General features: G+C 53.6%; 1 protein-coding gene across 5 annotated transcripts in view; it reads left to right on the forward strand.

The window, feature by feature from the left end:
- Window positions 1–672: 672 nt before the first annotated feature.
- AFAP1L2 (actin filament associated protein 1 like 2) overlaps window positions 673–12,888 on the forward strand; it is a 91,113-nt gene continuing 78,897 nt past the window's right edge. For 2 of the 5 annotated variants that reach the window (XM_037063867.1, XM_037063865.1), the window contains exon 1: window positions 6,243–6,291. Coding sequence is in view for 2 of the 5 variants with exons in the window: in XM_037063869.1 (XP_036919764.1) it covers window positions 761–776; window positions 6,238–6,291 (70 nt within the window). In the remaining 3 variants the exon portion in view is untranslated. Of the gene's footprint in view, window positions 777–6,237; window positions 6,292–12,888 lie in introns of those variants that run through there. The other 3 variants (XM_037063869.1, XM_037063870.1, XM_037063868.1) reach the window with 3 other exon arrangements.

Genomic DNA, 12,888 nt, shown 5'->3' on the forward strand with positions numbered 1-12,888 from the left:
GCTGGGTGTTCGGCTGCTGCACCGCCCAGGAACCAGAGCTGCGTGACTTGTCCAGGTGACACTAGAAATTCTAACCCTTCTCAGGAGAGCCTGGGATGATGGCGCCCGGGAACCTGGGCTTTAAGTAGACGTTTCACACACCCTCATGTGTGCGAGGCAGGGGTTGCCAGGAGAGGTTTCAAGAGAGTAGAATGATTCCCAAAGAATTGGGGCAGGCCAGGGGGCAGGGCTCTGTCGTCTCCACCTTCTCCCCTGACCTCCCCTAAAGGAAGACCAAGGGCAAAAGCGCGCCGGCCCGGGGGTCAAGCGGGAGGCGCTCTAGGCATATCTCCGCCTCCCCCGCTCAGCCTCAGTCTCCTCCTCCGTGCAGTGGGTTGGCATCCCTGCAGTTGGAAAGACAGCTCCTAGGCCCGCCCGGGACGGCCGCTCCGGAAAGCCTCTCCGTAGGGTGTGGGCACCTCCCGGCCTAGATCCCTGCCGCCGCCGCAGGGGTCCGAACGCGAAGGCGCTGCCAAGCGGTGGGGAGGGGAGGGGAGCGAGCGCGGATGCGCTCGGACCTGTGTGGTGGCAGTTCTCCGGTGGGGGCGGCACGCCGGGCGCGGGCCGGGTCCCAGAGCCCCGAGCGCAGCAGCTTCTCCTGGAGGTCGCGCCGCGAGCGTGACATCACGGGGAGGGGCCAGCGCGGCGCCCGGGGCGCAGAGCCTTGCCCTGAGAGCGCTGCGCCGGAGCTGAGCCGCAAGGAGCGCGAGCCGAGGTCCCGATGGAGCGGTACAAAGGTAAGGACACGGGTTCCCAGCCGCGTGCACCCACTTTCTTCCCGCCCAGCAAAGCGTCCGGAAGAGTTAGGGATGGCGCGGACGTCCTCTCGTGCGCCTCACATCCCGCTGGGATTCAGGTGAGCGCAGCCGCCTAACCCGCTCAGCTCAGATTAGGACCAAAGACCGGGGCCACAGCTTCGTCGCGGGTGGGTAAATGAGCTCTTAGGTGGTGGCTGTGGCCCGGGCCCTTTGATCTTCCCAGGGCGCGGAGGGCTGGGGTCGGCGTGACGGAGCCTCTCACCTGTTGGAGGAGAGATTGTGCGCGTGGCGACCGCCCCCCCCCAACCCCCCGCCAACACGGGGCGGTCCCGGAACGATGCTGGGGCCCGAGGAGGCCCGGGTTGAGGTCGGAACTGTGAGGGACGGCTTCGGGGCAAAGGGGCGTGTTATTAGATCCTTTCGCCCGGACGCCAGCAGGAGTGGAAGGATTCCCGCAGATCCGAGGAAAGAGCCTGCGCGGGGCTGAGCTTTGGCGGTGGGGTGGGCGCGCAGCCCCACTCCCACCTAGGTCAGGCCGCCTCAGTCGTCCCGCTGCTCCTGTAATCGTGCGTCTCCGAGCTATTCTCTCCCCCGCCCCACCCCTCCAAGAGGGGAGGGGTGCAGGGATTGGGCCGGGGTGAACCGGGTGCCCCGCAGGTGGAGCGCGTGGAGGCGCCGGGAACCCAGGGCTTAGCTCAGTGAGCAGCTGGGCAAGTTTTGGGTTTGGCCGGGGCTGTCGGTCAAATTCTTGTGGGCGGGCCGGCCTGGGTTGTGCCTCGCGTCCAGCTCGCACCCGTGCTCGGAGCCCCGGGACTGGAGTCTGGAAGCCTCGGATTGTAGACCTTTGGAAAAAGGAATTTCAGGAGCTGCCCCTCAAATGGGACGCTGCGGGCGCCTTCTACCCACCCCCACCCCCTTTCTTTTGGGAAAGCCTCTTGCACTTTCTTGTCCTGGACTCGTCTCTGCCAAACCTGACAGAGGAAATACCGTTACTATATTTATTTTCCCCGGGGAGAGAGGAAGAAAAGCGAGTGCTCAGATTCCCAGGGAGTCTCGCTACCAGTGGTTTGTTTTCAGAAACGGACAGTAAGGAAACTTCAGGGATTGGCTTTAGTTCCCTAAATTAGCCGCGACTCTTGATTTTCCCACTGCTTTTTCTCATCTGCGTCACCTGGCTACAGTTGAGGATGAAATACCTAAACTGTAGGCAGAGCTTCAGGTGTAAAGCAAGGGGCTTTGCTGGGAGCAGGCAAGCCAGCTGGGGTTGCAGGGTTAAATTAGTTGGCAACTTTCTGTGTCTTTCTGTGAACCGTCCCTGGAGCCTCTCCCACGTTTCTAAGGGGGTGGGGGTTTTGTCTCAAATTCTGTTGAGACTAAGTTTTGTGCCTGATGCATCACTGAATGCGCCCTTAAGTAATCTCAGAGACTGGAGGAAGCCACAGCCCATCTCCCTGTAAAATGGTAGTTTGCTGCTCTCTCCCTGATTCCGTCAACTCTGCCCTTTGGTAGGGACCCGCACAGGGAATTCGGGACTTGAGTTGCCCTCCGGAGGGCAAGTGTTGGCCCCTGGCATTCCTTCCAGCTCTGGGGCTGCCACCCCTGAATTGGGGTAGCTCCAGGTTAGGTCCAGGTTGCAAGCTACTTTCTCAAAATCTTTTTAAGTTAGGACAGATTTGGGGTCTGCTTTCCCGATGCCCAGTTCTTATCAGAAGGTTTTTGTGTTAATAGTTTTCGACTTGGCCCTTGACCTGAGAAAGGCTTCTTTCTTATCTTTTCCTCTTGAGAACGTAAAATTCTCCTACCCTGGACCTTAGGGGCATTTTGCCAACTGAAGGAAACTTCATTTCCAGTCTCGAGTGTTGATGTTTTTGTAACACATGTCTCTGCCTCATCATTTTGCAATAAATCGGACAGAGTGATAGGCAGATGCATTTGAGAATTATCTGAATTTCAGAGGCTAGTCCAGCTTGTCTTTTACTGTTGGAGTCTGAGAAAAGATCAAGTGTGGTGGGTGAATGTTACCGGATGTTCACTCTACCTTTCAGCGGAGGAATTTGGGGGTTCCTCCAAATTCCTTGTAAAATTCCCCATTCTCTAGAGAAGCAGATGAGCTGTGCTTTGAACACTCACTGAATTAAAATGTTGGTCTGTGCAAAATAAAGCATGTTGGGCCCAATCTTCAACTAATTGGCCTAGAATCTTCCTCTGTTCCTGCTTGTCAGAGATTGAGGCCTCGCCCCTTTCCAAGGTAAGATTGAGTAATTATGGGATAAGGGTTAGTGTTTTCAACAACAGAGTTAAATTTAAAAACAGCAAGACCTGCTCTGGCTGTCAGACATATGTAAGAAGAATTCTGATTGGGGATAGTGTTTTTAAATTTTGTTCTTTAAGTGCCTCATTCTAGGTTTCTAAATTTCCAGGTTTGAGCTCTCCCCTCTCCCACATAGAATAGAATGCTTCACCACTGTCTCCAGATTCTCAAGATGTTTCCTCTAATTTGTAAGTCTTATCAAGAGGTGGATGTTGGAGAAGTTATTTTCCATGTTCCCCAGTGTGTTACGTATTGAACACCCTCCAAAACTAGCTCTCCTTTGTAGGCGCCAGCCTGAATGTCCATTGTTTTGTAGGAGGTAGAGACATGTCTGGAGCTAAAGAATACTGGGAATGTCACCCTATGTCTAGTGCAGAAACATCTCTAGACTTTGTCCCTACTCATTCTAAACTCTTCTGTTAGACAGCCATGGACGGGCAAAAACAAGGGCGGGGTGTCTTCCCAGATAGAGAGCTTTTATGAGAGCTGTCATTAAGTGATGGTAGAGCCCTGGCTGGTGTGGCTCAGTGGGTTGAGGGCTGGCCTGCGAACCAAAGGGTGGCCAGTTCGAATCCCAGTGAGGGCACGTGCCTGGGTTGTGGCCCAGGTCCCCAGTGGGGGACACGAGAGAGGTAACCACGCATTGATGTTTCTCTCCCTCTTTCCTTCCCCTCTCTCTAAAAATAAATATTTTTTTTAAAAAAGTGATCCTAGAGTTGCTGTGTCTTGTATGTGAATCTCGTTGGTGTTGTATAAACAGAGCTGAGTTTTACAGGGGGCCTTGGGAAGGTTCCTGCCCTTGCGTTTTTTACATACTGGTGCCTCTCCTGAGGGCGTCCTCGAATGGTTGCCTGAGCCCATTGGCTGAACTGACCGTTCAGTCAAGGATTCTGGTTCCTACCGCTCTTCCAGCTGGCGAGTGTGTCTAGGGCCAAAAGTGACTGACCTACTGGGGCTCACATGTGGAACGTCCACACCGAAGCTTCCTGAAATTGCATCACGCTTGGATCCCAACAGGCGCCCTGGAGATGGTCGCTTGAATTTGGGTCACCGTGGATGCCAGTGCAACCATTCTCCTGCGTGGTTTTGTTTCTGAGCTGGGTCACCTGACTCTCAGGAGAGGGCACTGTTTAGGGTATGGCAAGGTGGAGAAAGGCGGGCTGGGACGAGGCAAGCCAGTAAAAATACTTGAAGCTTACATGGGACTCCTGAAATCTGTGGTCAGGAAGGGCTGAAAGAGAAAAACTAATTGGAAGAAATGGGCTGGTTAATAATATTCATTTTACCTTCAGAGGAATCCTCTGTTCTGTTCTACTTCCATGCCTGGGAGTCCAAGGTTTTCCCTGTTGAAGTTCTGGTGGTGCTTAACCTTAGCCACACCTGGGGCTCACAGAGGCGCTGCAAACCACATGCAGGCCCCACCCCAGACATTCTGAGTTAATTGGTCTTAGGGTGTGGCTTTGGCATTGTTGTTCATAAAGGGGTCCAGGCAATTTTAATGTGTAGCCAAAGTTGAGACCACCAGGGGGAAAAATAATTACACAACTTCTCACCTGGAAAATTAAAGCGAGTGGGGGGTGAAATGGATGCCCCTCGCAATACTCTCATGGTATGCTTCAGCCAAATCTTGTGCCGCTCGTGGAAATCAAACGCAATTCACCTTGCACCATTATAGGCTTTACAAGGCTGTGGGAACACTGCTTGAAACAATTTCAGATGTAATGCTTCAGGATCCTAAGCTCAGGGTTTGCTCATGGTTGTATCTGACCTTGAGCCCTTCTGACTTTGAAGCTCTTTGTGTGGGAGCCCTTGAGGCTTTGGCAGAGACAGAACTACAGAGAGGTCACCTTTGGTGCTGAATGACCAGGCAGGGTGGGGGGACTCTGCTTTGAGCCTTTCCCTTCTGAAGGGGTAGGAGCTCTGGGAACTGGGCTGGTTCCCAGCACAATTAAAGGGGCCAGGAGGGGCCAAGGAGCTTCAAAGCTTAGGCAGCTGTGCCAGTTTTCTTCCAAATCCCTTTAATGATGGGAAATGTTTCTCCAAAGACTTCTGTCATTCAGAGAAGGGAGACTTCCCCCAAGCCAAAGGAGGATGGCACGTCTGCCCAGAGCCCAGGCTGAGCCGTGGGGGGAGTGGGGAGCAGTCAAGTGCAGTGACGTTTAGGAACCAGGAGAACCACATGTTCTGTTTCCTTGGGCCAGTCACTGAGCTCCCCAGGCCTCAGTTTCCCCACCTGGAAAGCAGCCTCCAGTGTTTGCCCAGTTGACTTTTTGAGCTCTCGGTGCTGGTTGCTCTGTGGTCGCTGAGGAATCTTTGGAGGGAGGAGGCTGTCTTGAGGGGGAGAGGGAATGAGGGAGGGCATGCGGGTAGCCGAACAAAGGTCAGTTTAAAATTGTGATTCTTATAAATAAAGCCAACTTCCTGTTGAGAGCAGAAAGCAGTGAACTTCGAGGGAAAGAGAATGCCATCAGCCACGCTGGGAATTTGTCTCTCAAGGACTTTTGTACGGCGGTGCCTCCAGAGATGGACAGCGGTGCCACAGCCACCTTCTGGAACACTCCGAGAGACAGACCAACTGAGGCTTAAGGAGATTAGAGCTCAGAAAGGCAGAAACAGCGTACACGACCCCTGACACTTGAGTTTCTAAAGGGTAGAATTCTTAATAACAGCAGGGTTTGTTTAGAAAGAAGCACTCGAAGCCATTTCAGACCCACTCCTTGTCTCTTTGGTCTTCAGGAGCTAAGCCGCCACGCCTCCTCTTCCATGAAGCCCCCCCCCCCCCGCCCCCCAACGAGTTTCCCTGTGTTCTCTCACTTTTTTTAGGTAGAGCCTTATCGGGGCCTGTCACATTGTAGGTATTTGTTGAATTATTGCCACGTTGTCTTATATGTTTATGTGTCTGTTTCCCCCATTAGACTGAGCTCCTTCAAGGCAGGGGTCTTGTCTTTCTCCCCTGGGCCGTGACTGGGGAAGGAAGGAAGGAATTACAGGCAGGGGTACCATGCTCTGGCCCTGGAGAGCAGAGGGGGTTGAAGTACAGTCACAAAGCCACATTCAGAAACGGAGATGTGAGCTTGCAGGGGCCGCCCTGCACTTTCCCGACTTGAGCCTTATTTCTGTCTGTTCCAGCGCAGGGGTGTTGCTGTCTGGTGGTACAGAGAAGGATCCTTCAGGTTTCTGCTTGTGAGTATGAGCCTGTCTGTGCCCTCTGCAGCAGCGCACCTGGCCTCCAGGGCTCCTGAGGGCACAGACCTGGCCGTCAGGCTCTGGATGGAAGGCTGAGGGACCTCGTGGAGCTGGGTGTCAGCCTGGGCACTCTGGGGCTCAGGGTTCTAATCCAGCCTTGCCACTAACTTGCTGCGCGACCTTGGGCAAGTCAATTAATGTCTCCGGGTTTGTTTCCTCATCTGTACAAATGAGGATAACGATTACTAACCTGCATCACTGGCTGCTTGGTGGATACTTTCCAAGAGCTACTGGAATATACTGTGAGAAAAGACAATGTTAAGTTAATTCAAGGAAGCAGGTGCACTGAGACTTCTGTGACATGATTCTGACCCCTCCCGTGTCTGCCTCCTTGGGGGCGGGGGTCCTCACAGTTACCTTGGGCACCAGCTGTGGCCATCATGTGCTTTTCGAAGCTACTGGAAGCTGAGTTGGGGGTGCTCAGCCTGTTCCCAGACAACCTAGCTTCTCAGAGCCAGCATCCGTGGGTTATTCCCCTTCCTCTCAGTGTGGGCTGGGGAGACCTGGGGTGAGGAAGTGCTTGTTCTCAAGCCTGATCTGTGGACCTCCACCCTGGCCCTGGCTGACTTTCCTCTGATGGCCCAGCAAGTTTGTGTAGGAGGGAGCCTGACAGTCTAAAAGAACTTCAAGCTCTTTACTAGTTTTCTGTCCCTTGGCTTTCCTCCCTCCTTAGCTTCCAAACCAACCAATCAAAAATCCCATTGCAAGGGAGGAATAGGAAGCGCATAGAGAAAAAGTAGGAGCCCGGCACGCATTGCAGCAGACTGGTGTAAAAGAGAGTGAACCCAGGGTCTCTATGGCTGTTACATATTAGGGAGGAGTAGGGAGGGGCGCCGACAGGAACAGAAGCTCTGCTGTGTTTGCTAAGCAGACCCCCTCACTTCCTTGAGCCTCTCCTGGAGACTTCAAAGACAGCTGCTCGCCTGCTCAACCTCAGCACACAGTGCACATCAGCCTTGTGCTGGTGATGAAACGGAGAAAGGGCCATCAGCTGGGAGCTCAGCCAGAGCGACCTGCTGCTCCCCAGCAGGAACTCAGAGGTGGCTTTTCCTAGGACCGCAGCCAGCCCACCATCCTGGTTTACCCAGGGCTTGCCCGATTTTCCCACTGACGGTCCAACGTCCCAGGAGACCCCTTAGTCCCGGGCAGATGTTTGGCCACTGTATTCCCAGGCCTCCGTTTTATTAAAAGGCCCTAGATGAAGAATTTGGTTTCTCCACAGCCAAGGTGAACTGGAGCCAATCATTTCATCTCTTTCGACAAGAAAGCGCAAAGCCCAAGACACAGACACGAGCAGTTGGTGACTGACCACGAGTGATACACACCAGTATGTTAAGCGACAAAAAGCCAGACTCAAAAGTCTACACACTACGTGGTTCCGTCTATGAGACTTTTGGGGGAGAGCCAAACCGCAGGGAAAGAACGCAGGTCAGTGGTGGCTGAGGCTGAGGCTCAGGGCCGGGGGTTGGCCACAAAGGGGCCGGAGGAAAACTTTGGGAATGCTAGAAATCTTTCTTTTTCTACTCTTCATGGTGGTCGTGGTGACAGAGCCCCGGGTTTTTTAGGAAAACTCAGAACTGTGCGGTTTATAGGGCTTTTTTGTTTCCATGTGGACCTTACAACTCCAAGAAAGCTGGGTCTGAAACCTGTGGTTGAAGGTGAAGATGCCGTCAAGCATGCTGGTGGCCGTCGCAGGCTGTAAATGGGACCTGGGGCCTTGGGGTGCTCGTGCATGCGTCGATCTGGAGGAGCAGCAGTAAAGGGTGAAGAATTTGGTAGAAAACAAAAAGGCTGCTCGATGGCTTTTTAGGTGCACAGACTTCTCCGTCAGGCACACCTGCTCTCAGTCTACTTGGAGAAGAGGACAGTTTCTCAAAGCACAGACTGCCGATGATGAGCCAGGAGGGTCAAGGCACACTGAAGCCTGCGCCCCAGTCCCCACCCTGGGAACTCTGCTGCTTCACACACATGGATCTGATGAATTGACTTTGGCCGCCTTTGTACAGACTGTTTTTTTTTTCCACCGATAAAGTTATTGAATTGAAATCGAGTACCCAAGTCTGCACCACAATTTTTCCTGGCTAACGCTTTGTGTTTGGCAGGCCCGCTCGTCTATGCTAGCTAGTTGCTAGGATTGATTAAGGAACCCGTGATTTAGCACAATAATGCGCCTAGTACCACGTGGCGTGGGGAATCAGCCCTCCCGATTCCAGGCAGGGGACAGCCCCGCGCTGTGAGGGCAGAGTCACCAGGCCCGGCTGCACCTGTCCAGGACGTGGGGTGCGGAATCCCAAGAGAATGAAGGGGCAGCAGGCTGGTGGTCCTAGTGGAATCTGAAGATCTCAGTGATTTACATTAAAAAAAAAATTCGCCCCTCGGTGGAATTGGCATGTTTTTCAGGTGAACCGTGTTTGGCTCAATGACTCAGTGCTGGATTTGTCTTCCCATCTCTCTCGAGTCCGTGCATGAGGACCATATGGGCCCATATTGCTTTCAATCATGAGTGACACCGAACTTCGCAGGTGCAGCTCCTTTTAATAGCAAATAAGTCCAAGCCTCCAGTCACTCACAAAGGCAGGTCTGTTTCATCCCTTCTGGGGTCTTCACGGAGGTTTGCAGACTTGGTGTGCAGCCCTCCTTTCTAATGGTCTCAGCTTTATGCCAGGACCATGGGGGTGGGAGGGGAGGCAAGAAATACTCTTTCAGTGCCTACTGGAAGTGAAACTTCCCTGGTGCTCCGTCAGGCCTGACCTGGGGATGGGCCACCTAGGAAGGGCCAGGTTCGGGGCAGCCCAAGCACCACTTCTAGTTGAAAAGCAAGGACAGGAGGGCTGCAGAGGAGACACCGAGTGGTCGTAGGTGGGGAAATTCCAGGGGCTTTTGTACCTGGACAGCCAAGGGTTGCCACCATCTCCCCAGGGCCACCTTGGCACGCTGGCCTCCTTTCAGGTCTGGGGATTGTCTCAGCCTTCCTGTTCCACCACCAAGTGGGACTCCTGCCATTTCCTTCCATCCTCCACCTCCTTTTTTCTCCCCCAGTTTTTACACAACAGGATTTATTCATGGTAACTATATTCAAGGCCCCAGATGGGGGGAGGAGAAAGATTGTGTTGAATGAGCTTATTGTTTGGAGATTTCACTGACTTCTTTTATTTAATACCCACAGTCCTAGAACATATTGAGCTGATTTACTAAAATTCAAATGTGGCCCTTTTAGAAGGAACACTGCTTGGGTGCTCCTCACCCTGTCGTCAGGGCTGGAACCTAAATGGGGGCAAGTTGGCCTGGGGCATCTCATCTCCATTGTTAAGAGTGTAGAGTTTTCTTGGCAGATATTCTCAGTTACAGTCCCAGACTCCTTTTGAGCTTGAGATGGTCACCACCTTACTGCCCTTAGCATCATCAGGCCTTTTGTGGAATCCCCTTCTATTATATTTTTTGAACAAGTAAAGATGGATATCAGCATTTGGTACCACGGTTGACAGAGGTGTCAGCCTGACACCTCCTGCCTGACGGTCTGAGGCAGCTGGTCCATGGCAGGTGGGGCAAAGTCGATTGTGTGCCATTTAGCACATTGCGGGGGGGGGGGGGCTGCAGTCTNCCATTTAGCACATTGAGGGGGGGGGGGGCTGCAGTCTATGTTTTTCAACTACGGCTGAGGGTCCCGGTGGGTGTGATGGGCGGGTGTGGCTGTCTGGATGGCTGTGACAGCTGGGGTCTGGGGTTTGGGGTCTGGGGCCTTGGCGATGTCCTGAGAGAGAGCTGCAGGTCCTTGAGCTGGGAGAGGCTTGGATCTCACCGGACACAGTGGGAGCCTATCTCTGGTTCAAGTCCGTTACATCACAAACGCCCCAAAGGTGAGCCTGGGGCAAAGCAGGGGTGGGGTTGCTGACCAGACCGTCACCTAGTGGGAGTGGCTTGGGAGCGCACAGGGTCCTGTTCGCCTGTGCAGAGCTCCCCTTCCTCCTCCTCCTCCTCCTCCTGCTCTTCCTCCTTCCTTCCTGCTCTATCATTCACTTAGTTTCCCCTCTTGATTTTCGTTCACTTCCTCTTGTTTTTTTTCCTGCCAATTCTGGTCATGTCTCTTGGGTCTTGAATCTAGAAAAGGCTGCCTTCACTGCCCTGAGAACTTGAGGCAAGAAAGACCCAGAAAGAGAAAGTCTCCCCTTGGCCCCAGGTCCCTGGTGGCCCAGGGCTCTCGTGTCTAGTAGCCATGGCTTGTGTCCCAGGCTCCCCCAGGAGGAGTGGATGACCTCAGAGTCAGGGCGGGGAACATGGGGGTTGCTCTTGGCTAGACGAAGAGCGTCTCATTCTCTCCTGGAAGAGGAGGCCTGAGTGAAATCTGTTTGGCGTGGGCCCTGCTGCTTCGTCAGGCCCTAGAAAGCGTCACTGCACATGGCCGGCTACACAGAAGGCCTCCTCCCCCAGCGCCCAGGGCCCAAGCCATTTGCTCAGCCTGAGACCTGGCCAGCCACCCTAGCCGGCCCAGAGCAGATTAGTGGTGCTGTGACCAGAGTTCCCAGGAAAGAGTTCTTCTCCTCTCTCTGAGTCCTCACATAGCCCTGCTGACCTCCAAAGGGTGGAAGCAGCAGCCCTGGCCTGGCCCGGGCCCCTCCTCCGGCCGTCCCCAGCTCCCTGGAAAGGAGCCTCAGAGGAGGGCCTGGCATCTGCACAGGGGGAGCATGAGAACGTGCCACAGTTTGGCTAAAAGTTCCAAACATGAAGGCTCAACATGGACTAAAATAATTTTTCCCATTGACCTCCTGGCCCCTCCGTGGGCAGGCATCCATCCCCCGCCCATCTGATGTGGGTTCGGTACGTGTAACTGTAAACAGTTCAGGCTGTGAGCAAATCTCCTCCAAGAGTTATGGGATCCAGGTGTCAGGCCCGGCTTGCCATGCACTACTTCCCTTGAGAGTGGGAAGGGCGGGTTTGTTCCCAGAGGGAGAAGTTGGGTTGTTGCTTTTGAGATCAAATCCTTCTGAAGCATGACTCCCTCCCGCGCCCTCACCCCCGGGTCCCCACTCAGGACTGGAGGAGACTGAGGGGGAGGCTCTAATTCATTAGTGAATCTCTTAGCACGGAGGGGGGTTGCTTCTCTAACCCCTGAGGCAGGGCCCCAAGGCTCTCAAGGGTGCAGGGAGGCACTGAGCTGTTGATGTTGGCGCCAAGGGCGGACCAGCAGCCCACATCCTCCATGTGAGAACTTGGGGCCCACTACTCGGGGTGAGGGGGGTGGACTCTGGCCCATTTCAGCCTCTACAGCTGGACGTCTGACTCAGGCCCGAGCCTCTTGGCCTCAGCAGGAAGCCTCTGGGGTGTGGAGGTGGCTTTGGACGATCACCTCCCTTTCCCTAGCAGCACAATAGGGAGTCATCTCCCGAAAGCGGTCACAGGGATTGTGTGGGAAAATGCCTTCAGTAGTTTGGAGGGGCATGGCGGGGTACCGATCTTCGGGGGTCTGGTTTCTCCCCCTTTTTGCATCTTCACAACCCTAAACATATGTCACTGGTGGGGCTACAATGAAGGAGCTAATAAATAAGTGCATTCACCTCACAGATGCTGGGCATGATTGGGATGTGCATGTATGCGTGCATGCCTGGTTTGTATGCAGTACATGTGTGTGTTTTGGAGATGAGGAAGCGTCAGGCCATTTTCTTAAAATTTGCTAAAGCTATTTACCTAGCGCCCTTAAAGGCTTAAAGTGCTGTCCTGCAACAAGACTTATGTTTCTGCCTTGGGGAGGCTGAGGCAGCGTGGAGGACAGGGAAAGTGCCAGGTCCTTTGACTGTCAGTGGAGTGACTCAACTCATTACTAGCTTATCTGCCTTGACATCTTAACCCCCCAAAGTCTAACTCCTTACTACAGTTTGCACAGCGCCCCCCACCCCATGCCTTCCTACTTGGCTGCCTTGCATCTCTACATATAGATTTCTTCTCTTACTGGAAGGCATAAAGGCAATCACATAGCTTGGAGCAAAATATTTTCTACAAATGGCTTTTCTTCCCTTTAAAAACACGACCATTATTGAGTGTGAAAATGGGTTAGCTTCAGGAGGAAGCAGCTGGTGGAGTCTTGGGTAAGATTCCTCTGCGTCACCAGTGACTTTATTCGGTACATTTCCAGTATAAGCACACTTGGCAGTTGGGAAGCTTTGTGGCCAAGAACTTGCATCCAGCAAGAGCAGCAGCAGCGTCTAGGTGAGGTCAGGAAGGGAAGTCCCCATTTCCCCTGGGACAGTGCCCACTTGTCCAATGGATGTCTCACATCCACCTTGGTAGCTTAACTTGGATGCTTTTGCACCCTTCTCTTTCTAGAATAGTCTGTGGGTTTCTCTAAGACTTTGGTACACTACTTCTACAGCTAAGGTGAGCCCCTATTTCTGAAGACCCTGAACGTGGTCCTCTTCTTTGAATGCCAGTGGTGTGTAGGATAGCTTCCCAGGGCTATAGGAAGGGCAAGGAAACATGCTGTGTGTGCCGGGGACAGTCGGAGCCCCTCCCATACACAGTTCATGCCTCACTTCCATCTGA

This window comes from Sturnira hondurensis, unplaced genomic scaffold, assembly GCF_014824575.4.
Source record: "Sturnira hondurensis isolate 20B ecotype Veracruz unplaced genomic scaffold, ASM1482457v3 Scaffold0014854, whole genome shotgun sequence".
Taxonomy (NCBI): Eukaryota; Metazoa; Chordata; class Mammalia; order Chiroptera; family Phyllostomidae; genus Sturnira; species Sturnira hondurensis.